The sequence below is a fragment of the Varroa destructor genome, unplaced genomic scaffold (assembly GCF_002443255.2).
Source record: "Varroa destructor unplaced genomic scaffold, Vdes_3.0 BEIS01000003.1, whole genome shotgun sequence".
NCBI classification, from domain to species: Eukaryota; Metazoa; Arthropoda; class Arachnida; order Mesostigmata; family Varroidae; genus Varroa; species Varroa destructor.
Genome location: NW_019211456.1, coordinates 7,484,997 through 7,511,552, shown reverse-complemented (window position 1 = coordinate 7,511,552; position 26,556 = coordinate 7,484,997). Strand labels below are relative to the sequence as shown.

Below are 26,556 nucleotides of genomic sequence, written 5' to 3'. Positions count from 1 at the left end.
AATGCATCGTTAAAGTTAATCGTTAATGAAGGAACGGACATTAGAGTACTTTAGTTTGTATTCTGAGTGAATGAATGAAAATTGTAATCAAGGTGGATAACGTATTGATGAGATATAGAAACCGTTGAGGATGACTCTTTCAGTACATCCAAAAAAATCGTAAAAAATCTACTTTTGCTTTTAGATTCTCTTTAATGGGCATCCCATAGAAAAAAAAAAAAGATGGATTACCCGGTGTGCTTTTTCTCTGTCCACTAAAACATGCAGCAAACAGGGCAAACATTTGAAATATATTAATACAAATACACCTACAATATAGTCGTCTCGACATTATAAACCTGATTCATCTCGGGAATTCGCTGGATTCCGTATACACGAGACAATTTCGTCTTCCATATACCCTATAGCCTGCATCTGCTCTCAGAGGTACCCTCTGCACAACTTTGCACGGCATTTACAATGTAAAGCAACTAAATTAAGACGAAATTTACTGTATAGTCTTTATGGTGATACCTTTTCAGCCAAAAAACAAAAAGCTAATTGCTTTCACTACTCAAGCCAACGCGTCTCTGACATGGTATTTCATCGAATGTAACGTGTCTCACTTCGGTAACCTTCCTAATTAATGTCTAACGGGGCAAACAAGTACCGAAAAAGCATAACACTCAAAAGTAGGAATTTTTCAGTGCCAGTCGCAACAGACGCGATATCGGCTTAACGTACTCAGTCCTTAACGCCTTCTAATTGTTGTTGGACAACTTACTACTCTGTGCTAGCAAAAGTGGTGCCAGTTTGGCTGCCGTATGTCCTGAATGCGATAAAATTTAGTTGTTAATAGTTGGGAGATAAACAATTTCAGAAACCGTTGTACGTTGATGCAAGTATCATAGTGCGACGTACCGCCCTACCTATATAGCTGTGTTGAAATTTAAATTCTCTTCCTTGAAATAACGATTTAAATGCTAGTTCTATTAAGAAGCACAACAGAGATGGTCTGGGGGCGTGCAGGGTGGGCGTATCCAAAATCGAAGTAAATAAACGCAGATTTATTTTCAGCTTTATTGGATTTACTGTTCTTAAGGCAAAGTATTTTTTCGACAGTCAGTATCCTGTGAATAACACGCTTTAGGCCATAGGACTCTTGAAGTGGTCTATTTACCTCATTTTCGATTCCAGCTAGATACTGGATGGCGATACAAAGCTAATAATACCCGTAGGGATGAAGTTCCTTCACTTTCAAAAGTAGATAGAACAGAGGCTGCCCGTTTAGTAAAATTTTACCTCCTATTTATAATATGAATTATTTGAGTACGAAGACAAGGTAGTTGAGTGTGTTAACCAGTAAACCAATAAATAAACAAATATGCTTTGAAAACGGATTCTTTTGCACGTTTTAGACCGTATCAACACGCCCGCACTATGGGAAGCAGGTTTTCGTTGGCGAATATTCCACCGTTAGATGGCAGTGTGGCTATAAGGGCCTAGTTTGTTTCGAACTCTCCCTCTCGACCCTCTCTTATACCACGAGCCAGGCATTACCGCCGTCAACGGCTTAACTCTTTAGGCGAGTTGTCTGCTGTGAGTTGAGTTCGTAATGACGTAACGTACAAAGAAACGGCGTCGCCCGGGACTCAAACCTGAAACGAAAATGAGGCATTGATTTTATCCAATCTTTCCCGGACTATTTTTATTCTCTCAAATGCGCTTTTTTTGTTTCATAAACTTTTCGTTTTTAGAAAGGCTTATCTTGGCCCCGTTAGCTAGATCAAGCCATTTTTCCGTATAAGTACCGCAACTGTTTCAATATGCTGTTCACGGCAAAATAGTTTCTTTCATAAGCATTGTAACCGTAGAAACGTTGCCGACCAAGATGTTTCACTCATTTGTCAGTGGGCATAATCATAATTCGTAAAATATAGACCCCTACTAAGGTTCGCAGGGTTTTACAAACCCATAAGAAGTCCTAAGCCTAACGTGAGCGGTCAGCATACCCGCATGTGGGAGCTAGTCTTAATTTCGTTCTTCTCTCGTGCGGTTTTTGCCAGGGAAGCTAAGAAGCTTTCTATCCAATCCTAATGGAATCCTGATTACAACACGAGACAGACGTCTCGTGTTTTTTTTTTCATTTTTGTTTTTTTTTTTTTTTTTTTCATTTACTAATGGTTTTTGCGAACTCATGTTTATGTGGTGGTTACTAAGTCTAACTATTGTGCATTCTCTGCATTCAGTATCTTCGTAATGTAACGATTTAGTGTCGTCTACAAAGAACCACGTCGCGCTCAACTTAGTTTTGGTTACCCTGCTTTACGTTAATTGAGAATCACAGCTATTTTTTCGGGGACCTAGCGTCCAGGCTAGCATCGTGGCGGGTCGATCGTGCCTGCTCGATGACGACAGCGACAGTTGCTGCCCAAACGCGTCTGCCCACGAGCCGGCCCATCAACTTGTTCCAACGTACTCTATTTTTTCTGCTACATTTTCGTTGATGTAATTTTAATGTGTGCATGTACATGTATATGTCCTTTCCACTGCTAGCGAGAGAAATCATACAAGTGTAATAGCAAGATGAACATGAATCAGTTGTTCATACATGCTCGAAACAGTATGCAAATGCAACTACCTGCTCTCAATCTCTATCTTTTTTTTTTATTATAGCAATACTACTACTGAGCAACGACGATAGTTAACGAAATGACCTGGAACAGGTTAGGTTAGGCGACCAAGTTTACCTAGGGCGTCGAATTATACCAACTAATTCATCTACGGAACGTTGGGTCCGGATCACAATTTAGCAGAGTAACTACGGTTATAGTCATAGAGTTTCAAAATATAAGGAACGCTTCAAGGTTAACAGATAGGACAGCTGCTCTCAGAACGATTGTCGCACAGGACTGGATAGAATAGTTTTCTCCAAAGCGGAATTAAGAGCGTACGCGTGTGGTGTAACGCGTTTGCCAAACAATAGATTCTCGATGGTATTTGCTTGAGTATATCGATCAGTCCGATTGTCCACAGTTGGATGCCGACAACCTGACCTGCTGACAGATCAATTAATACCATCGATTATCGATCACTGCGCACTGATGATAAAATTGCTCATACCGTTTGAATGAAGAATGATGATGACATGAAGACTAACAACGTTCAACTTCGATTGCTGTTAACGAAGAATTTAACTTGCATGTGTAAAGTTAAGGTTAGACGCAGCCCTATCAACTATGAATCGTTGAAAGTCGTCGTTTTCAGTCGTGCGTACTGATATTAGGGTTGCGTATTTGGTCATTTTTTTTCATTGTTTTTATGATCAGCTCCAGAAGCTACACTGTCTCGAAAGCCTCTGGGGCGTGAATCTTCACCACTGGGTTACAGTTTCTTTTTTACGAATCGGTGAAATCTTCGACTGCAGAATTAATATATTTCAGCATGCTTTTTGCCACAAGGTCTTCTCTGTTTCTGCGAGGATGGGAGAATAGAAACGCCATAGGCTACTAGGATGGATGTAACTTTTCGGCTAGCATATTATTAAGTACACATGTTTCATATAGGCTGTTCTGAAAGAATAAATAAAACAAATGGTTAAAAAATTTTTCAGGTTCAGACAAATGTGCCCACACCGCACCGTGACGTATAACGAAGCGAAGAAGCTTGAAGTACATTAAAATACTTCTGTATACAACCAATTAGCAAATGATTGATTCTGGCGTCCATCGTCGTCTGATTCTCAGAAAGAAGAACCTGTTATTATCTTTTTCGTAACGAGATTTTATTTAGAGCTTATTAAAAAACTTGCATATTACATACGGTATTGTACCATATTGCCATCAACGCACATCCAGTACATAAACAGGGTACGTATTACAATAACATCAGTATAATAGCGATGCCTTTCATTATTGCTTTTCTTTTTTTTTTTTTTTTTTTTTTTTTTTAGCCGTTTCGAAATAATGCTCAAAAGAAGCAAAAGCAAGAAACCATATCAGCTTAAAGGAAGACTATAGCTGGAGACAGCTTAATATTACAAATTTGATTTTAAATTAAGTGCTATTATTTCTTCGGTATTCAATTAATTTTTACTACGTGTTCGATGAACCATCAGTCACTGACTAACGCTAAAATTCCTGCGGGGCGTTGAACATAAGAAGAGAACTGTTTTTGAGAATTGCTGCGAATGGCCTTCTCGTATAACGTTCCCCCCTTACTTCCTCCTAATTCAAATATGGGCAATTTTCTATCTCGATTTAAACATATGCCTCTTAACTTACTTCCGGTGGGCACCTGCACGGAACGAGACATTCGAGACGTAGAATCCGTTTGGGCCATCGCGTTAAGTTAGGTTTTTCTAGTCCAGTGACATGTCCGCTCTCCACATATCGAGTCGAAGATACAATTAAGGATAGGCGCAGCCCAAAGCTTGTTCCACCCACAGGGAAGCAATCGGGGTAGTGTCGTAGCTTTGTCACAAAGAGGAACACCAACTGCTAGCGCAGCTGTTTTTTCCCTTGGACAAACAAAGACAACTTGCGTGTCACTTGCTTCGATGTCAACCCTACCTAGTCCTGGATTAATTAGAAGTATAAATCCTTCGTCGTTTTCTCCGTCAGTTCTGTCATCAGCTCCACGTAGAGGCTGTTGACGGGCCGCATCACCAGCAGCTTCCGCCGCGAGCTTACGACCGTGCCCGTCATGTAATTTCCTTAGTTAGAATTGCTGCTCGATAGCATAGTGATCCCCGCGCGCGAGGTCTAATCGTGCGCCCACTTCCAACAATGGCGTAGTTAAGCTTTTCATATCGAGACTTACGTCGGCCACATAGCTGAGCATGAGGCTGGCCGCCATTGGTGGGGCATTCAGAAACTGTTTTCGTACTTCGTCCACGACAAAAATTAGCGCTTTCATCTAGAGTGCCCAGTTTGTGGAAAATTTCGAGCATTTTCAGCCAACAAGGTCGCGAGGTTAGAATGAAGCGACCGACAGATATTTGAAACGTATCATTAAAGTATTCTCGTGTCATACGGCGTTAGGCGAAAGAAAACAAATGTTCCCTTTCGAATGTGGGCTCGATTATTGAATACCGTCCGATCTGCGCCAACCCGCTCAGAAAGAGCGTAGCATTTTTTTCATGAAGTTAATAATACGACCCTCATCAATGTCTAGCTCGAGGGTTTTAATGTCTTCCATACTTGAGAACAGTTGCTCCGGCTCTATTCTCCATTCAATGCCATGTGCGTCCCGAGTCTCCTGAGCCCTGCGAAAAAACGAAAGGCCTTCAGGCTGAAAAGGCAAGATGCGTCTTCGCTGCAGATAACCCACTTTGAGAAGTTCCAGTTCCGTAGCTGCTTGCTTAGGCGTGCGCAGCGTTCCCGTGACAACCAGCCCCATTGCCGACCATTCCCCAACCTGCCGCTAAAAGAAGTGGGCTCCCAAAAAATTGTTGCCAATATATGCTACTTCAGCCTCAAACATCGACCAAACCTGCACAGACAACGTAGCGGTGTTATGTTGATAAAGGTTATTGCACATATCTCGCACGGTGGCATCCTGAACGGACAGACAGTGTTAAACTAAGATTTCCAACACGTCTTGTATCGTATTTTCGCTTAGGCTATGTTTCATATTTTCCCATAGTCTCGGCACGAGCCCTATAGGCTTTGCAAGGTATTTTAGCTAAAGAGACCAGCTCCAGGCCTATGGCTTGAATAATACAGCAGCTATGGCCTCCATTGTTAGGCTCAGCATGCATCTTTTCGATGATAAACCTGACCAGTACTAGATCTTTATGGCATATTGCCTAGTATAGCAAATTTTGCCCAATTGGCTCCTCAGGATAACCTCGTCGTTCATTGAGATATTTTTACCGAATTAGCGGCTTCGGTCTATTTAGGAGCATGTTGCGATAACGGTTTTTCAGCAGATTTCAGCATGTCATCGCGACGGAGGGTAGCCAAAGTTTCAGCCTGATTGGATTCCTTTTCAAAATTGAGAAACTGCTATCCACTCTTCCAGTTTGAGGCATTCTCAATAGCTCCGTCTAATTTAAACTGTGTAATAGCGTGGCAATAAGCAGACATACAGATTTCTCCAATTTGTATATATCTTTATGTATGCGTATGGTATGCGGTATCCTAGGAAAATATTGTTGAGTGATAAAATGTCCCAAACCAACCAATTTTTTTCCTTACACTTTCTAGTATACACACAAACTTGCCTTTCTAACCTTTTTATATATGAATATAACAGAGCACATGAACCTTACATGACGGAGTAACAATTTATATGAACTAACGTAACCACAAAGCCCAGGTCTCCTTTTGCCTCTGGCTCTGTTTTTAGGGAATCAGTTCTGCGCAAAAGACAAATAAAATTTTTAAAAATTACTGTTTACGGGGCTACATCAAGCATATACACGTTCTAGACTAACCAAAGCCGGTTCGTTATGCGCAGTGGAACTAAGGAATAGATGGCACCATTCATAACGTTTACTGGTCCCACGTAAAAATGATAGGGTTTAGCTTTTTCGCAACTCTATATAATTGCTGCTTTCTCTTACTGAGCCAAACTACAAAATAAACATATTGTCACCTTTCATTGATCCTTTCTGGCAAACGATTCGTTTACTCTAAACGAGTTCCTAATGCGTAGGGCTATTCGGCCCGATGACATAGTGGATATGCGTGTTGTAGACCTCGGTTAAACACATTTCTTTCGGGTCGCCGATGCAGATTCTAACAAGTTGCTCTAGCTAGGCTATACCGAGCTAGAATTTAGCGCAGATTAAGTAGAATTATGATACCACTAAAGCATTTACAGGCCCCATTTACAGATTTTACGGTTCCGCGATACGTACGTAAGCATTGTTCGACGCTACGAACGTTCCTTCTTGCAACCGAAAGCGGTTTTTCCACAGAACGCAGTGAAAAATAAACTTCGTACTTGACGCAGGCTTTTCCACTGTAGAAAGTACCTACGATCGATTTTTGCATCAATAATTACGAATACGATTGTTTAACAGAACATATAACTGCAAGGTTGACATCTAACTAGTAAGCCTGTTTCGCTAGTGGCAGGTCATCAACTATCTGATCTGAAAGGAAGTATATGTGCGTGTGTGGACTTCCATTCGATGGACGAAGACAGTGAATGAGGGTGAATAGGAGTGAACGAAGAGAGTGAATTTTGAATAGCTAAACGTTTGGGCTTTATGTCTGTATTGTGCATCTTTGATTTATGAGTAATCGTAGAGTCCGCGAAGGGAGTTAATTCGATTGAGGCTATATTATACAATGATCGGTTAAGTTGTTGAAGCGCTCTTTTTGGTGTGGAAAATATCTAGCATGTTGAAGCTGAAGTTCAAACGGGATTAGAGACAGATGCAGCCAACAACAAGTTCACTATGTATATCACAGATAATTATGATATGATTATCAATGTTGCTTAAAAAACCTCTTTTTCTCCTCACATAATCCAGATGCTCAGTTCGAGACTCTACTTCATTCATTCAGGTAAAAAAAAAATTAAATCTTTATATTTTGTTTAAGCTTAGCCACTTCCAGTCTAATTATATCATATTACAGATGTTTTTTTTTTTTTTTAGTCATATATTATTTATAACGGGGTCAATGTATTTGCCCGATTGGCTCCATCTTTTTTTGCAGATTTTTCTAGAGAGGAGGTTTAGCTACACATAAAAATGAGGTGAACCAAAACCCACTGAGGAGTTATTTTGGATCGAACAAACCCACACGCTTTGACGTTGAGTATCATATGTAACCCAGATAAGTAGATATGTCGTAAAGTGGCTTCAATAAATGAATGAATGAAACAATAATGTCACGAAGAAAATGTCACTGACTATTTATTGACATGATGAAGCTGTTGAAGGCTAAAGGAGATTTGAAAGCAAATTAGGTTGTTCAGTTAGCACGCCGTTTAACATAAAATACGAAAAACGTTCGTTTTAAAATGGCGCGATTTTAGAACTTGCAGCTCGAAGAATCACGGGTCGAGGAGCTAAAAAAAGTTTAGCCTAACTTTGGGCCATTGGTTAGTAATGTAAAGCGAATCTATAAAACTTGTTCCAGAAGCCTCCTTTTTAAGCCCCCTATGTGTAGCTCCGATACACTAGATCTGCCAGATTTTTGTCAGAGGTTGCCCAGTCTTGCTAGAGTTCCAGGGAACTTACTTTGGCGACGTTTTGAGCTCAAGACGTCATACTACCACTACTGATGTCGATCATCATAAGACGCCAAGTGGACAGCAGGAACGAGACTTCGTGTTGTCCAGAATGATTTAAAAAAAATTTCAGGTTTCCCAATCTCAAACCGTGCGGGCCGGACGAGCTACTTGGTGAGCACATAATGCTAACGTTCGCTGAGCTAGTTTATTTAATGATTGAGGTAAAGATTCCAACAATCAGGAAGAATTGTACAATGGTGATTATCCTTATTAGACGAAAAAGGACCACACGGACCCAAAATCACGGAGAGGAATCGCAAAGACAAGTTACATCTATAAACTTGTGTCAGATGTCCTCGTACAGCAGTTGGCAGTTTATTTTTGCCAGAGTACTGTGCAACCTTGCCGAACGACCAGTATGAGTTTCGTGCTGGTAGATCAACAATAAAGGTTTGCGAGATTTTCGGAAACAAAACAGAGACGAAACTAAGTCAGCTTTTTTGCAAAGTGATCGTAGATTTCAAGGTAGTTCTCGATCCGGGCTTGAGAACCGTCATACTAAAAGAGCTGATATGACTGGCCCTTCCGAACGTGCTAGGTTTACTACAAGACCTCGTTGACAGTAACTTCATTACTTGACAATATATATATTGCTGATGGTGTCGCAGATAAAGTCGAAATCAAACGAGCGACGTCACTAGCAGAACCCGTTCATCTCTGTCAGTTACTCTTGATACTTCCCATCAAAGACTTCCCTTTACGTATCAGGCAACGAGAACGTTTCGTGAAGATGATCCTATATGTGGACGACTTCGCCATGAACAGCAAAAGCAGATTCAACCCTGATTCTCAAAAGCAGATTCAATAACCCTGAACGACTGCGTTGTCGAGTTGAGTCGTTAAATTAAAAAGACGAAGACAAAGGCATAGAAGTTAAGAAGGGGAAGACTTCCTAGCAATGATTCGTTTCGTCTGAATGGAGCTATCCTAAAAACTGACAAGTCGCTCTGTGTATCTGCGCTTGAAGCCCGGCAACATGGAAATCTTTCTCTGATTACACAGCTAGAAAAAATTGTCACAATAAAAAAATCCGCAAACGTTATCAGTCAAAACAGCGATCAAACTAGTTAGTTTGAACGTTGAGCCGACTTATACATACGGTATCCTAGTCTCCTAGGAGGTACTAGGTGTCCGGAATATGCTAAATAAAGCACACATTCTAGAAAATGGCGCTAGGCCTCCACGTAAGAACTCCAACCATCTAATACACCTATTGACCAACACTCCGCCGTTCATCAAATATATGCGAAATACGTTTAACATTGCGAAAACCGAAGCATGCAGGATATTTACACAGTCACAAGGCTTAGAGCTAATCGATGTAGATTATATTTCCTAGTTCGAGCTGAGATCGACAGGAACTAGATCCACGAGCAGACATCGGTCTTTCGTACTTTCAACAGGCGAATTACAGTGCACCATGACAAGTTGGTGGGTTTATGTGAGGGGTTTATGAATATGAGTTTTATCTTAGAATCGTGACGGCTCGTTGCATATATTCGGTGAAAGATCTCTCACTGGGCGTGCACGTATGTATAATTAGGGTATTTTTAAAGGGAAAACGTCCACTCATTTCGAAAATGGGTCGAAAAAGTGAATAACGTGGTTTCATTGAGAACTAATAAAACCAAGCCATCTTAAACTGCACGGGTGTTTATACATAAGTTTGCAGTATGTATCATATTTGTTCAGCTCGCTCAAATGAATAACGTAAAAAAAAAATGGAAAATGGGTTACCTGTGATATGGCCAGGACCAAAATGGAAATGTAGATATGCTCGGGTGGCCCATTCTTGCGTCGAACTGTGACTCGTCATGAACCCTGAATCATTTACAGTAATCACGGACCGTCTGATCAGTCATTAGATGCAACTGAATCGGCGACGCACAAGGAAAATGTATGCTTACAGAAACCCATGTTATCTGTTTGGCAATGCGGATATGCGGGCAGCTTCTGGTTCGTCGATCACGGCTTCTGTGTGTTCTGTCAACAAAGGTAGACCACTGCAATTGTAAGACAACGCTCGATGCCACACTGTACAGACTACGGTGGCGAAAATGCGAAGAATCTAAGGCTGTCATCTGCCATACGTATCAAATATTTCTTCAACAGATTATCATTTTTATCAAAATCTTGATAGTATATTAGCAGGGGAAATGCTCAACGCTTTCTAACACTCGAACTCCATACTTTGATAACAACCGAATAAATAGATAGAAGATTATGTATAATAATAGTGCGTACTGCAATGTATATATATATGAGCAGGAAATAGCAGAATATATATATATATATATATATTTCTATTATTTTCCGATAATTAATTAGTAAAATGTTAGGCAGTACTTTGGACTTCTAGCACGACACAAGGTATGTCTACATCCGGCTTCAAGCTTCGTACCTATCCAAGGCAAATAGAGCGCATATGTTCTCCTAAGTAAATGGTGTTAATGAAAATAGTACCGGGAACAGCGGCAAATGATATAATGTATGATCGTATGTAGAGGTGCTACGTTTAGGATAAGATAAAAAACCGGATTGATTTAAGCTTCAACTTAACGCAAACTTTTTCACGAACCCTGTAGACTAGCAAGTAATGTTTGTCTGGCTTATATCCGAACGGCTTGTTAGAACACAAAGTGACATTCGAGCTAAATAATCCGTGTGAATTTCTCAAAGTTCAAGTTATCCATCTGAGAAGCTAACTAAGCCTAAAACTCGTCGGAGTTTTCACGAGCGAAAAAAAAAATTTTAAAAAAAAAAATGTTACGATGTAATCGCATGTACTCTACACATTTGATTGAGCACTAGCGTATGCAGTAGGTTCTTTCGCTAAATGTCTCTGTGTTCCGGTTATTGTTATCGTCACGATCCTTTACGATTTCCTTTTTAACCGCATTTACGTTTTATGATATACTGCCTTTAAATTTCTGCTGCTTTCCTTTAAAGCTGATCACTTATCTATTTAACGAAGTATGTCGATTGGGATAAAAATATCTTATAGACCTGTATTGGACTAATCATTTGCATGTATCTGGTAAATTGAATCAGGACATACATATATATATAAATATATGTATGTGTATGTAGATGTTAGATATTAGATTTAAAGTTTGGAGATCGATACTTGCCCTTTATTTAATCAAAAGATAATGCCAGCGACCTCTAGCGTATGCTACTACGTAACTGTTCAATTTTGTTGCATATTTGAGGCCTTAAGTTGCTCGAGTCAACCATCCATCCAATTCATTTGTTGATAAAAACTGACGTCATATTTAGAGGTGAACTTTATTCTGTCTTGGGGATGGCCTCAGCCGATAATGGACACAGGCTTAAAATAATAGTGTGTAGTTGAATATGGTGGGAGGAGCTCTTTTAGCCAAACGTTTAGATTTGTATTTGGTTTATCAGATGTACGTCTATGCCGCACCCTCGCTCAGGGTCATATAACACAGGTCGGCCACTTTCAGGATGCGACGGACGTCAGAGTAAAAACACTACAAATCAGGGCGATGTTGACGATGATTTTAGAGTGTGTGTTGTTTGTTCTAGTTGCTCACTGTTTTCCCAGGTAAGTTTGTTCACTTAGCCGCTAACTACAAACTGACCCTACTAATGCAAATGAATACGAACAGTGTGCGCAGTAAAAGCATTTATCTGTAGATGTACAGATGTAAGATGTACAGCTTGTAAAATTCGTTCTTCCTTTGTTAATGCTATGGTTTAAGAGGGAACGCTGGCTCCGGCTCTCGACAATGGTTTACTGAAAGGGCGAACCTTCGGCCGTTAGGCTCCTATAGGACGAATGTAGTGGTGTCTGGAACTACAGTTGCTGAACTAGGGTACACACGTACAGGAGAACTAGCTGCCTGTAGATTATCAGAGACCAAGTGAGTGACAACTTACTTAAGTCACTTTTGTCATTGTTTTGATACGTTTAAAACGAGCAAATCCGGAGCTGTGCATCGAATTGTTCTGTGTGAGTCTTCAAGCCGAATCAAACGTGAAAATCAAAACATCCAATAGAAGAGTTGTACGCAAACATGAGCACCCTAGGAAAGAGAGGCTTGAAGGCCTTCGGAAGATGAAACAACTAGCTCATCTCTATACGAAATTGATTTGATTCTATTGAAGTATAAAAGGCATCGTGAAGATAATGCGTACATTCGATTGTAAAAAAAATTGAATTTTTCATTTGAGGGACGACTACGAAACGCAATGGCTTGCGCGCCGTCTAAGCAGCTCAGCTCGAGAGACCAATCTTGAAGAAATGCTAACCCTAATTCAACTGTGTGGAAAGCTGGAAGCGTCTCACGTTATGAGCAATGTCAGCTACTTTCGCACGTATCCAGGTAGATTCGCAATGTTCTCCGCAGACCCTAGTCTGTTTATTGTTATGACAAGTTCGTTTTCATATAGTCCCACATTCGTGTAGATCTACTAATGATTTCTGTATTGCTCAACGAAAGGCGTCTATTGTAGAGTTTTATAGTACATGAACCATGATATATTTATGCTAATATTCTATTGGAAATTTTTGGCAAATTCGAATTTGTCATCAGATCATTGATTGAAGAAATCTCAACTTTCTGGCAATACGATTTCAGGCACCCTGTGGTGCGGACCCGGTGATTCAGCGTCATCGTACTTTGAACTTGGGTCTAATGCTGTGATAGATCGATGTTGTCGGGACCATGACCTTTGCCCTATACGTGCCGCTCCGGGCGAAATTAGTGTTCCTTTGACATGGTATAGTAAGCCCGCTGGGTCATCGACAAACCTTTTCACCATTTCTCATTGTCGCTGCGACGCTGCATTCAAAAGGTATTGTATCAAAATCAGCGTCCGAATACTGACGCTCCACACTATGGGGATGTCACTGTCTTACGATCTACTATAATTAAGTGCAAATTACGCTACTGCTAAGAAGACGGCCAAATCATTCAGACCAGTCCTACTGCAGGCGCATTACCATGGTGGTCGATGGCGCCTAAAGGAATCAGTTAAATTTTTACCAAATGTTGCCTCGCTCAACAGACACAATGTATCAAAGCGTGTGGATAAGGACGTAGCCGGACGAAGTGAACATTTTTTTGTTCTCTCTCTCTCACTCTCTTAAAAAAGTAAAAGGGGCTCTTTTTATTTGTTAAAAGCACCTCTCTTGTTGATGTTTTTAGGTGTCTTCATGAAGCCGGTGCTATTGAACCCGTCGCTGCCAGAGCACTAGTATTTCTCTACGAAGTCGTAACCCGACAATGTTTGGGTGACAATGGTCAACTTGTAGCGCAGCAAGTTAACTTTTGGAACCTTTTTTGACAACCGCGCGATGTTGAATCCGATTGAAGACTTAATACTCCAGTCATTTCGTTTTATGGGTACATCGCACTGTATTCAATCTAACAGGTCATCAGTGTCGGATACGCCACTAGAAACTATGCGGATGACGACAGAAAATGATCTTTAAAATCCTCCTGTTCGTCTAACAAGGGTGAATAGGTTTATTTATTGCCATTTCTGTGCACTGTGTTATTAATAAAACCTAATTAGTCTAACGTTCCTTAAGCTCGTATCTCTGTCCTAAAGATTTCCATCACAACAGTGATTCACAGTGAACTTTATCTCACCACTCTTGAGTCCTGCAAGCGAGATATCTATGAAGATATAAGAAGAAGAACAGGCGATTAGTGACAACTAGAGTCATATTTATGGAATATTGAGGAAGGTGTTCCGCTATTTCGAAGACAGTCTCCGTCGTTTTGGCTATTGCAGTGTGTAGCCAGCACTCGGGCCAGACGTAGTATTAATAAAATAGCAGTTCTTTTTATTTTGCATTTATCAGCTTTCGTAGTCGACCTACATAGAGGTCGGTATTTTTTAGGTTGTGTATCAACTGGAAGGAAACCAGAATGCTCGTTATGACGCACAAACTTACCAGCAAACTTTGCCCAAGTTAGGCTTATACTAGGATGACAATGTATGTACAGTCATGAGTTTAGATTCGTAGGTCTATGTCTTTAACGAAGCTGATCGGGGTTTACAGACACAGTTTTACTGATTGTACCTACCGATTTTCTGGGAATAAATGTCGTGTAAGCGGAGGGCTCCTAAGCGCTGGCGTCAGAGGTGACATCTAAGTGAGGAACTTGGTCGATACTTTTGGTAGAATCGCTTGCCACTCTTAGCGTTGCACGCATCGGTTCTGCGACGTGCTTTTAGATTAATTGAGGAAAGGCCATTGCTAAAACCCAGACATGTTGATACTGTAAATAATAAAACAACAGTGGGCCTATCCTGCAATTAATCTCTACCGTTTTTCAAATATTCACTCAGCTTATCATTTCGTTGCACGAAATGATCAAGGGAGCCTATCAGCGTTTTTACTATTCTGCAGGTCTCTAGAGAATCTACATTAGCACCGTGTCCGCGAACTTCAAAATGTACTTCAATCAATCTATTTGCCTTTAAGCACCAATAAATCACCTAGTAGTTTCGAAATTGTCTTCATTCTCGATGAAATTCTGTATCGTAGGAGCATGCTCATAGCGTGGCTCTAGTTAACCGCAATTCTATGTTAATTGTCATTTACATAAAACCAGGCCCTCGACAACAGTATGCGCAGTTGGAGCGATCGCAAACAGCGTCAAGACAGCGGACGCGTACATCACTACCATTTGTGTTCGTCGAGATTGGCGCTCACAGCAGCGAACCACGGAAAGCACTACGATTATTCCTTCATGGAAATGAAACAGTATCAGATGTTTCACTAGAAAAATGTCTATAAAACACACGCTCTTATAAAAGAGGTTCTGCTAGCAATCCGCCTACGGTTCGTATCTTCAATGGCCGTTCGATATTCCAAACATCCCGTTCATCGACGCTTACGTGAAGCCAATCTCTTCGTTTCGCATATGGCTTGAATGAGTTTTGGTTATAACGTGTGCGCACGCATAGCTGCCTATTCAATGTAACATGTGGTAATGTAATGTGCAGAAATACGTATATATCTAGAATAATTAACGGACGACGCTAGCGCCAACGGCGCGTTATGTCTGAAAACGTTTTTGCCTAAAACGTTATCTTTGTCAGAACATGAGGAAATAACTATTATCAAACGGGTATACATTTGGTTACGCATCGTTCATCTGTATTACGGCGACCTGTTTTTTTTAGCTGCACCCCCATTCCTTTTCTTAAACCACGTTAGGTTCGTGTCTGTGTGCGATGCATGATATTCTTTTGTTCGAATTACTAATGATGAAGTTGATACTTACCACTTCTGCTAAGTTGCATACCTAAATCGCGGCACTTGCAGTCATAAAACTTAATGGTTTAGCTTGAAGCTCTTACTAATTCGATAACTTACGCATGCATATTCAAAAGGTAGGCCTTTGGAAAACCCGCAACGTGTACTCGAATGAGATAATATCAGTTTCACGTATATTTATAGTATGTGCTATGCTTTGAGTACAATTCGAAATTCTGCGCGGACATGTAAATAAATCTTTTATACATATAGAAAAAAAAACTAGCGCTGATGTTTACACCAGTAATCCAGACCTATGTATCCGAAGGTTGCACGCTGGAAATATTCGTTATGTATATGTGATCGATGCTAAGTTATAACGAAAGGACAGTGTGACATTGTCGGAGACTGATTACCTTCAAAGTTCATACTTAAAACTTTTTTCAATCACATCGTGTTTCATCACACATTCAATTGTTCAGGAAATGCTGCCGTGCTGACTATGTTTTTGTGTCTAATAACCCATGTATAATATCAGCTCGCAACATTTCTCTTTGTATAGTGTTGGGCCATTTTAAGCGTTCTGTTTGTTTGCAAATAGCGACGTTTAGAAATACGTCCTTAAGCGTCAAAAACAATATCGTCCTATTTATTTTTAGTGATCCAACTAAATGTAGACGGAATCCTTTAATAGAATAATAATAATTTAAAGAAAGCACAAAACAACTAGACTTTAGCTGTTTAAGTCTCTAGAGGAATGCTTCTCACTATAGATGATAGTAAGCGAAGTCAATCTCGACGCCATTGCGAACGCTGCTAATACGGAAGCTTCTGATAACGGTTATACAATACTGTGTAAACGTAATAGGGTCTAAAGATAATAATAAGTGTAAGTTTTTGTACAAATAATATAGGTATATGCAAAAAAAAGTACTTGATTTAATTTATTACAGTTGTCATTTGGCAGTATTGCCAACGTTGTAATGTGTCGTATGGCCGGTTACCGCAATCGTTATCTTTGCAGCGATATTTCGGGGCCTGATTCCTACCGGCGTCGTGACGAGGCACTTCAGCAAGACACAGTACAATTGCAGCTTAGAAAATTTACCTAATTAGGCTTATTTCTGCTAAGGCAGAGTTTCTTTTCAGGACTTTAGGGAATGCTGGTTACTGTGATTTAAGTGTTTCATTATTTTTTTGCCTATGAAAAGATGCAGGTATCAACAGATTGTATATCCACATAGGAATAATTAGTTATTACTTAAATATAATTAATGTATATTCCTGAAGCTACGCTGTTAGCCGATGTCTCAATATAAAAATCGTTCGCATTTGGTCAATATTTGGATGGCTCGAACAGAGTAATTTTAAAATATCATCACTTACTTAGCTAAAATATGGATAAGTTAAACGGAAAAAAATGCGGTATGACATTCCGAAGCATCCGTGCCGTGTATGCCCCGAGTCAGAGACAGGCAGAGCCCTAATAATAATAGATTGACTTATGCGTATCTGAGGTGCTAACAGCTTTTGTAGACGTGTTTAAAGGTTTCCAGAGTCGGAAGCTATCAAGTACTTCAGGCCGAGGTTTTCCCAACGACCCATAACACTAATCTTGAACTTTAATCTTAATCGTCCTCTCATACAGGATGTCGGATGGTCTTGTTGAATAGGTGTGGTAGTCTTTATTATTAAAGGCTCTATGGCGCATGCATTAGTAGAGAGCTCGGTATCATGTTGATGGATATCAATTTAAACCACTACATCGACAACGTATTTTAATATTCTATACTTTTAATTAATAACATTGGCTATAAAGGCATCCATAGATATAGGAAACAGACCCTTTATAAAAGCTACTTTTATTTGCTTCGTATATTTTACGAAAGGGACTTGGCATTGGTGCGCTACTGTATTTATACTGCCCTCAAAGGGCGACAGGCAAGCAGCTCGCATATTTTACTATTCCCATTTTATATCACACAGGTACCAAACTGGTAGTATAACAATTATAACGTAGCGATAACAGGCAATACTGTGGAAAACCTCGTAACCTATTTGTTTTAAAACCTAGTGAAGGCAGATTAAAAATGGTTAAATGAATCTCTATATTTTTTATGGGTTACTAACGGTAATAAAATACTGATTCGGATAATGGGAGCTGCGCAGCAAAGACATTTTTGCAACGCGGATTTATACACACCATTGCGCAGGTATTCTAAAATGTAAGGTTCATATGATAAGATCGTTTGGGTCGATACCACCAGAAGCAAAGAAGTTAGAATTAATTATAGTTATTCAATCCGACCAGTCCCTCACATGCACAAGTCAGCTACAGCGTTTTCGGTCAACAAGTGAGTTCGCTTTATCTGTCAATAGCTTTACTTTTAAGAATATGGTCGTTACACATACGCTGAAGTTTGTCAGCAGTCTCTCCAGACTTTATCGTCCCAAATGTCTTGAACACTGGCGAATCCTTCGCAAGCTCGGAGCATTTGCCCCTCTATCGCCTTCGAATCTGCAAAGGAAAATTCGTTTTTCCAGTCGCCTACGATTCCTTTTCTTACAAAGCAATCTGGCGGAGGGGGCGCGCGATCGCATGGGTAATCTGAACGTGCTTTCCTGTAATGTCAGTAGTAAACCCTTTAAGACCTCATACGAAGGTTTTTTGCGTGGCAAATTTTATGAGTATTCTGTGTATGATCCTACTTTCAATGGTATATGCATATATGCGCCTCGCATTTTATAAAACAAATGCACGCCTGGCGAATCAATGTGTCAGAAATGCTCCGGAACACGCACCATCCAGTCTCACTAGCTCCGGCAAAAGCAGTTCTGTAGTTCTCTTCAACATAGTCCTTCATAGCGTCGATGCCACTCTCCTTAAGAACGTGCTGAAACTTAGCAGAAGATGGGTCCCTTAGCTCGGGACATGGCAATCCCAAAAATGCGATAATTTTCTGGATCTCTTTGACTGGGTCCTGTTTCATGTTTTCATAGGTCAAAAACAATACGTTAGGCCTGCAAAAAATACGGAAGGACGTTAAAACTTAGTTTGTTAAGCGCATACTTACGTCGCTTAATTGGTAGGCTTCGTAAGCCTCTGGGAACCTTAACTTGGAAAACGGACTCAGCATATTCATTCACATCATTTGAGCGCAAATTCATTTTGACGTCGTTATTCTGCCAGTATTTTCCGGTTCCCGAATCCTTAGTTATCAGGCGTATTCTTCGTGCCTCAACGTTCCTCCGTTGTTTACTCTAGACTTATTTGTTGAGACATCGGTCGGAGTTCCGAGATCGGAGACATCAATCTGAGAGTAAGTTCCGAGAAGTCGGAAATTGTCTATTAAAGGAAAAGTTCTACACTATTCGCGTTCGTTTGTTGATTGATGCCCGTCACTGCGGCTGTCGCAAATGCTCGCGACCTACGATATCGCAAACGCGACAAGAGTAACGACAGTTATAGACAACTTTTCCCTAGGATTGTTGTAGAAGAATCGTCATTCTAGGCGAAAGTAATAAATATATCAAAGTTCGGTATTCCGCTAGACATTACAACCCGGCATTATTATAGCTTCGAGATAAACATAGCATCAAGACGCTAGCTTTGTTTCTCCTATGAATACGCGAATACGTATAGGTACTTTAATGCTTTGTTTTTACCTGTCCTTTTGAGCATACCATTGGCGAAAATGCTCAAAATAGGAGCCGAAGCTGGTTTCGCCATTAAGAAAGGTTGTGACGTAATCGGTGAGCGTTCCATTTTCGTAATCGTAAACCTGTTGACAGATACCAGTTGTTAGGGTGTACCATTCACGATTCAAGCGGCATTGAAAAGAGAAAAAAATAAATTCGCCGAATTATCGAAACATTTCCAGGTGACTGTTCCAGCGATTTAGTTGATAGGGCACGAGATAACTCATGACGAGACAGCTATTTCAAACGGTTTTTTACATATTCTAAAAGAAAAAAACAATTAATGGTCTTATCATAAGAAAATGGTAAATGTAAACTTCACTTTAGTGGTTTTAATAAGAATAATTGTGCGTTAGAAAATCTGATTTTAGAAAATGACCATTTTCTATGATTATCGTCGCAATTGATTTAAGGTAAACCAGTCCTTAGCCAACAACTTTTCTTATTTTGCTATAGGACTAAGGTCATCTTTTGTCACCCTTTGGTCACCCCTATTTATTGTTTCGTTTGCTGATGGTCAAACGTCAGATACTAGAGGCACGACATGATATTTTTGCATCAGTTTTAACCTTATTGTTAGTCTGCTTTGTAAAAGTGGGTGTTCGAGAGGTTAAAATGGCATTTTTACTGAAACGCGATTTGCTGATTTTAATTGAAATAACATTTCTCACTCGTTTTTGCTTTTTTTATAAATCGTTCTTAAAATATTTATAAATCCTTAACCTTTTTGACGTCGAAAAAAAAGGTCATCTGAACAAACCGGCAACAAGGGTCTTCTGAAACCACCAAGGGCTTCGGGATCGTAGTAGCAATTGGAACTCTTAATAAATATTCGTCCAGTTCTCGTTTAAATTTAACCTATGCTTATCATGGCGTATAGTTACACCGGGGTTTCGTAGGCCATTTCGAGATTTTACTTCAGGTAAGTTCGACACGACCCACTTTAGCTAGATCTCCTGATAGAGGTACGTCCTTGGCGCTCTGTCCAAGAGGTGATTCCAGTAATTTCCTCCGAAAGAGAATACAAAAAGATAAAACGGACACTTGAAAAGGGATATATTAATGAAAAATCAAGGAAAGTTCTCATTTCTTTAATGAACACATCTTATTATTTGTGCCCAATTTTACATTTCCTAGATGGCCTTTAATATACATATTGCGTTACCAACCTTCGTTCGCTTTGTGTGATGGAAGTATGATACGCAACAGTCCTTAGGGTTCCGAAGAACGTAGATATATTTGGTGTTAGGATTCCATGGAATTTCCTTAAAATAGAGGTGCGAGGTAACGATACGTGGTTCGGGCTGACTGGAAATCACCGAAGCCCCTGCAAATGCACATTATACAAATTGGACTATTTGTACAATCTAACAACAGTATTATAGATACGAGAGGTAATTACTCTGTTCAAAATCGAGAAGAGCACAAGCCTTATCTTTCGTGGAGACTGCGAAAACTGGTTAGATATATGATGTATATATATATATATATATATATATACGATTACTGAATTTTTTGCGTGAGGTAGATGATTCACTAACAATTGGTTAATACTGATAGATAACCTTCGGAGCTTTTTTCTTAATCTAGAAACATAAAACACAAAAAAATAATAACAAAAAGTGCGTTTCGCTAGTGTTAGACTAATGTTATATATCCCTAGTATTAAGACAGCAATAAAAACAGTAGTCTCACACTATCTATTTTTTGTATCTGGTGATGCTAATATTCTTTTTTGGCTCGTTCCGCATTTAGGACGATTTCGCAACTTGAGCTTCTCTGGCATTAGAAGTCTTCATCACTTGTTTATCTTGAGGGCAAGAATCCTGTTACGACTGAGAAACCTCGGGCGGCAGGAACCTTGGCGAACGTTACTAGGTCCGCCTGAGCGCTTGAAGAGCCTCTTGGAACCTTCTGCTTTAGCAGCTTCACGCTACCTAATATCGTCGGCTGAGATCCCTGCCGTCCAAGGTTGATCCGGTATAATAAGGTTCTTGCTTTCCAAATAGATGAGAGCTACGTTCGGTCATCTGAAGCTGTATAGACGCATCAAGGTGATCTAGAAATGTTTAGAAATTCGCGTTCAGTACCTGCCAGTAAGCATTGCTTTACAACGCAAGCGTAATCCGGCGACACCGAAGCGCCCTATTGACAAACTCCCTTCAGTCAATATTAATTTGTAGTAGAAGGGACGCGGTACTAACCGGCCATTTCCAAAAAGCATTTGCTGAGTCCGTAATCTGCTACCTCTCCGGTACGACTCTCGCGATCTATCAGCAATTGAACAATGCGCTTTGTCCAGTTGGTGCCGCATTTGGGAAATGTACATATGAATATGTCTGAATCCAGCGGTTTATACTTCTTGGCGGAACGAAGGTTCTCAACGTTGAAGCCAATAGGAATTTTGGTACCATCAACCTCAGTGTAGAAGCTTTTCGTTGTCATCCTGTTCGCTGTCGGCAATAGCTTAATCTGAATGAACTGAAACGGGCAAAAAAGCCAAATTTATTCGTTACGAAACATTCGATTAAGGAGCCAGAATGGCTTACCTACCGCTATTAGCGGAAACTTAGAACAATGCAATACATTTTATTCGATACAAATAAAAGTAAGGAAACCTTTGGATTTGCTCGCAGGTACGATGTGGACCATTTCATGCGAAAAGCGTTTAAAACAGCTATATAGTTTTGTAAACCGCAGGATTATCCCGATAATTTGATTAAATAAATAAAGTAGGTTCCGCGGTGCCACTGGCCAGTTAAGGGGCGCATAGTTAACGACGCGCCCACAACTAACGATGGTATGGAAAGATGTAACGCATTTTTCTTTTATTCACGTAACAAAGCTACGCTATTGCTCAACAATTCGAATTTCTGGCAGTCGAGACGAGTAGTTTTGCAAAAATTACACCAACTGGTGTTATATTTGCGTCATCTACGCTGAAACTGTTAATACACGCTAATTAGAAACCAACAGACATAAAAGTAGTACGTAGCGAATTTCGCCTTTGTCAGGCTGAACGTGGACGACTCGTTTTTCCTCTGACTTGGTCTTTTCAGCCTTCCTTTCATACACATTTTTACACAAGCAAGCTATTCTGTGAAGTACTTCCTTGCGCAAGCTTTTAGATGAAAACAGTCCTTATTTTGTTTTTTTATCAGTTATAATGGCGAATATTCGCAAGTGATGATCAAGTCCACAATCCATATTCACGTTTCGCAAGTGGATGGAGGGAGCCGATTACCAGCACGAAAGCCGTGACTGACTTCATACGTCAACCTTTGTAAATGGCCAGCCCCTATGCTTCGAGCGCTCTTTATTAGCCCTTTGGCCTCGTTTCTTTTGCCATAAACGCCGTTTGCTTATCGAAGCTGATGTCATTTGTAGTACTGCGGTGTTGCCCGTCACGCATTGTACCAAGTCAACATGTCACCAGCCGCACAGGCGTATAGTTAGCCTCTCAGCTGGTTCCGGAACGTTTATCATCAGTCAACCGCGTTTAACTTTGGAACGAAGCCTATTTTTCTGGTGCCATGTTAAGATCTGCGCGGATCGTACCACGTTATGCACATGTCTATGGCAGCTGAATGTATGTACGTGGCAACGTAACAAAATGTCTCGTTGAAAACACCCTCAAAGTTTAACATTCAGACTATAAAAGCGTTACATTCATCACAGCTTTACACAGTGTTCTGGGGGAAGGTGGCTGCGATATGAACGGTAGCAAAGGACCACGAACATTTATTCTCAATAAATAGCACAGTGTTTATCTATAGGTTGCAGTCTGGACAGCGGAGCCAAGCGGGCAAATGCAGTAGAGCTCTATTTTAGGGGGCATGAAGTAAGCTTCATGTTCACATCAAAACGAACAGTTTCGACCCAATGAACAATACACTTAGCTAGTGTGGAACCACACCGCTCCAGGGATAAACGTTACGATTGGCGCTCGAGCATTAAATATCGCAGAAAATTTCTAAAATCAAATTTCTCACTTAGAATATATCTAACTGCGATCCTAATCATTACCAATAATTCATATGATTGTTACTGTTACAATTAGATGTTCTTACCTCATTCGAGAGACGTTCTAGAACGTCGGCTTCTTCACATCCGTTTGACTGTTGCAATTCTTTCCCGCTGTCGAGGACGACGGTATGAAGCGGCCGGCAGCTTTTATGACAGCACTGACCAAGAATAGATTTAGACGATCGCACCGTCCTCGCAAACCCTGCAACTCTTCGTTCTACATAGGCAGCAGTAAATGCAGGGGAAAGGAGACCCGCCGCGGCAGCTGAGCAAAAAAGAGAACGTTACGGGCGTGAGAAGGAGCTCCTTTTGGAATTTTTATGTGACTCATTGAAAATCGCTCCAGCGGATTGATACCCTGAGTAGAATTGATAAATATCAAGACACAAACTGGATCACTAAAACGAAGATGTTTATAGATAGCATACCGTTTTGAGTTTTGTATAGACAGACTGGAATAGCGCCAAGACAGGTTATTATTTAAATAGACAAGTTTTTCACGTGTGCGGTTAACCTATCGCGACTTCTGAACATACCGGCGATAGGAAGGCCCATCTGTGAAACCTCTTCGGGCCTCTACATATGTTCCTGCAATTAATCCACTTGCAAACTGCCATCAAGATTGTAAAAATAGGCCGATCGCAATGCATCCATCCATCCATCCATCCATCCATATGCAGTGATTATTATTGAAATTAAAGACCCAGTTAAAATGAATATGAATCAATAAAGGTAGCTAGCCTGTTTAGTCCTTAAAGTACAATTTATTTACGTTTATTGACCCAATGTAATATTTGTTCATGTGATTAGGTGCGTTTTTCGTTAACGCGTGTACTACGGGACACAGTATTTATTATCTAGCTCCTCGATGTGCGCTCTGTTAGCTGGAGAATAACTTCTAATAGATGCACTAACATTTGCATTAGCGACTATTTATTTCCAATACAGATTTTTTCGACTTATTCTATTGTAACTTTAGTGTCAGCAAATCCGAATACGTCCACATGGAAAGTCAATCTCAGGCCATTTAAAAAAAATCGACAAGCCGGTTTTTTTTTTTCCACACATTCATTATAGCTATTCAGATAACCTAGGTCTGTGAATTCGAGAACGAGCTGTTACTATGGTAACGGCATAATGATTTGCAGAAACTTTGCACAATTTCGCCATAACAATGATAACTGGTCGACCCATGGAAAATTTACATGCTCACATGTGATAGTGTTTCTGGGAGCACAGATCTGCCGTTTAGATTGAAATAGACCGCATGCCGTGATTGCATTATGTTACGAATTTGTTCGCTCTATTTAGAGCACGATAATTTACGGACGTCTACTTGGGCAATTCCATCCTTAGCTATTGCAAAAATTCGAAACGGGAACCGTGTATGATAATTTCGAAAATTCGAAACTAACCAGACTAAGCCGCTAAGGCCAGCGGCTTAACGGCCGCGGCAGCGGCTTCGTCTGGTCAACGGCCCTCGTTGTCAATAAAAAAAAATAGTGAAATATGCAAACTATTTCGTGACACCTGTTTATGGCACACATTCGGGTTATACGTTGGCTAGACGGACTGTGACAGTAACATCTGTAGTGGCTCAACGAAAAGAATTGGGATTTGCTGTATGAATCTAGACCATTTTTAAATCACCACTTCCAAGTTCAGCCTAACCACAGCAGAGCCGTTGCCGCTACGATGTACTACCTCGTAAGAGGACAAAAAACTGTGAGGATATGATAATACAATCGAGCCGAAAATAAGCTTGTTGTTTGGAAAAACATCCTTTACATTCAGAGCCTGCAGAGCACCGATGGTGACCCAACAGCCGAAACTTTCAACGGACACCCCTTTTCCCCCGGCCCCCTCCTTTGTATGTGTCGCAGATAGTGACGAGCAAAACCAACGGTTGTATAGGCGTGAGGCACAGAGCGGATGTCCAGAAAGATACCGGAGTGAACTATTGACTTTGAGTCGTACCTACTCATGCATTGTCTGATCATATAGCCATCTGACAAAATATGATATTTCAGCTCCTGAAAAAGTAAGGTTCTTCTGCCCAGCGTATTTCCACGTGTGGTGGCATTTTGGCTGTTTTTTTTATATGTCACACAAAACGTAATAAATATACTATATGAGAAATGAGGAACACTCATCAGCGGATCCTGGTAATTTATTACTCCGCCTAATAAATGAGCCTAACCGTATGTTAGAAAGGATATTCATTTATGTGGAATTAATCTAAATTTGAAAATACTGCTGCTTTCCTTGTACATTCCATGCCCGAGAAGGTGACCACCCAGCGACTGACAAGACGGTGCTTCTTGTCGTTCTATAAACCTTAAATTTCATAAGAGTCGTTAACGGGTTAGTCTGGCCGTACCTAGGTAACGATTGTCGCGTTAGAGACCAGATTCCAGTCCGAAGTATATTGCCGCTTATAGTGCTCTGTTTCCTAACAAACAATTTTATTCTCGCGAGAACCTACATATTGTGGTCAAAATATCAAGTCAATACAATCCTTTACTATGACACAATGTTTATACGTATCTTCTTCTTGTTTTTTGTTGCCCGAGTCCAAGTTTTTTTCAATCTATGTGAAGTGTTAATGCTATAATAAGCAGAATATTTCTAATCTAAATTACAGGACAAAAACATCTTAATTATATCGAAAGGCTACAGACAACCTTTACAGAACAAGTATTCACTAGTAATGCTATTGCGCTAAGGTGGAGACCTCAAACAAAAGTGTACTTTTTGCGCTGTTGAATATCCGTAGACAATACACTTGCCGGCGTCGGTCCGTAGTATAAAAAGTAGTATATATATATGTCAAATCTCAATAGGTCTTTTTAGATTAGAGAACACTCCTAACATAAATAGCCGCTTAAAGTTTTGTCTATACCGTAATATTATATTATTACTTCTAAACTAAAAAGATCTACGTAAAAGTGTGTTAATATAAAAACGAATATTCTAGCTTACTCAACAATGAAATCACTTAAGATTTGCTTTAAAAACAGACCGCCAACTCTTCAGCATACGGCGTCGCTTCTGTGGTGAGAGACACAGTTGCGTATTTCATCTCAGGCCGCGCATTTTAATTGTTCGCGATGTAAAGTTTCGTTCTAAGATAATTGAAGTTGACCGGTTAACTAATTCTGCCTAGTTAGCGGAAGCACTTAGCGGTTAGCTCTCCGCTGCTTATATGGTTTAGGAAAGGACTGTATATACACATGTGTATATCTGGACGCGGTGGCTTGGACGGCCAAGCAAAACGCTAACGATACGTGATAGACAACATGCCAAATATATATATATTTGGCATGAAGATGATTCAAGCAGTTAAGGGCCAGCCG

The 26,556-nt window shown here is 40.2% G+C and overlaps 2 protein-coding genes across 11 annotated transcripts; one reads left to right on the top strand and one right to left on the bottom strand.

Annotated features, from left to right (window-relative positions):
- Window positions 1-1,045: 1,045 nt before the first annotated feature.
- On the bottom strand, window positions 1,046-23,416 carry LOC111247389 (sulfotransferase 1C2-like). 8 transcript variants are annotated; one of them, XR_015324920.1, is made up of 9 exons: window positions 23,245-23,408; window positions 21,379-21,655; window positions 20,344-20,501; window positions 19,142-19,257; window positions 18,278-18,496; window positions 17,888-18,097; window positions 14,298-14,492; window positions 9,970-10,215; window positions 1,046-1,637 (listed from the first exon to the last, which is right to left on the bottom strand). XR_015324920.1 is itself a non-coding variant. In XM_022798217.2 (7 exons), exons 2-6 carry the CDS (start codon window positions 21,617-21,619, stop codon window positions 17,899-17,901), a joined length of 933 nt encoding a protein of 310 aa, XP_022653952.2. In that variant the 5' UTR covers window positions 21,620-21,655; window positions 23,245-23,408; the 3' UTR covers window positions 13,914-14,492; window positions 17,888-17,898. The 8 variants fall into 8 exon arrangements, 4 of the variants coding, with proteins under 4 accessions (XP_022653952.2, XP_022653951.2, XP_022653955.1 ...); XR_002672098.2 differs by lacking the exon at window positions 14,298-14,492; XR_015324919.1 differs by lacking the exons at window positions 1,046-1,637; window positions 9,970-10,215 and adding an exon at window positions 13,914-14,122.
- LOC111247392 (phospholipase A2 hemilipin-like) lies at window positions 10,096-16,182 on the top strand. 3 transcript variants are annotated; one of them, XR_015324924.1, is made up of 6 exons: window positions 10,096-10,227; window positions 11,961-12,122; window positions 12,433-12,584; window positions 12,840-13,056; window positions 13,410-13,720; window positions 14,829-16,182. XR_015324924.1 is itself a non-coding variant. In XM_086985230.1 (5 exons), the coding sequence occupies exons 1-5, from the start codon at window positions 10,148-10,150 to the stop codon at window positions 13,546-13,548; spliced, it is 750 nt and encodes a 249-aa protein (XP_086841356.1). In that variant the 5' UTR covers window positions 10,096-10,147; the 3' UTR covers window positions 13,549-13,794. The 3 variants fall into 3 exon arrangements, 2 of the variants coding, with proteins under 2 accessions (XP_086841356.1, XP_022653961.1); XM_086985230.1 differs by lacking the exon at window positions 14,829-16,182 and having other exon boundaries at window positions 13,410-13,794; XM_022798226.2 differs by lacking the exon at window positions 14,829-16,182 and having other exon boundaries at window positions 10,210-11,803; window positions 13,410-13,794.
- Window positions 23,417-26,556: the final 3,140 nt, after the last annotated feature.

Coding starts and splice junctions, on each gene's coding strand:
- LOC111247392 (XM_086985230.1), top strand. CDS start 10,148: ATGTTATCTGTTTGGCAATGCGGATATGCGGGCAGCTTCTGGTTCGTC. Junction 12,585..12,839: donor CTACTTTCGCACGTATCCAG/GTAGATTCGCAA, acceptor ATACGATTTCAG/GCACCCTGTGGTGCGGACCC. Junction 13,057..13,409: donor TGCGACGCTGCATTCAAAAG/GTATTGTATCAA, acceptor TGATGTTTTTAG/GTGTCTTCATGAAGCCGGTG.
- LOC111247389 (XM_022798219.2), bottom strand. CDS start 22,251: ATGTGTATGAAAGGAAGGCTGAAAAGACCAAGTCAGAGGAAAAACGAG. Junction 19,258..20,343: donor ATCACACAAAGCGAACGAAG/GTTGGTAACGCA, acceptor ATCTGTCAACAG/GTTTACGATTACGAAAATGG. Junction 18,098..18,277: donor GGAGCTAGTGAGACTGGATG/GTGCGTGTTCCG, acceptor CTGACATTACAG/GAAAGCACGTTCAGATTACC.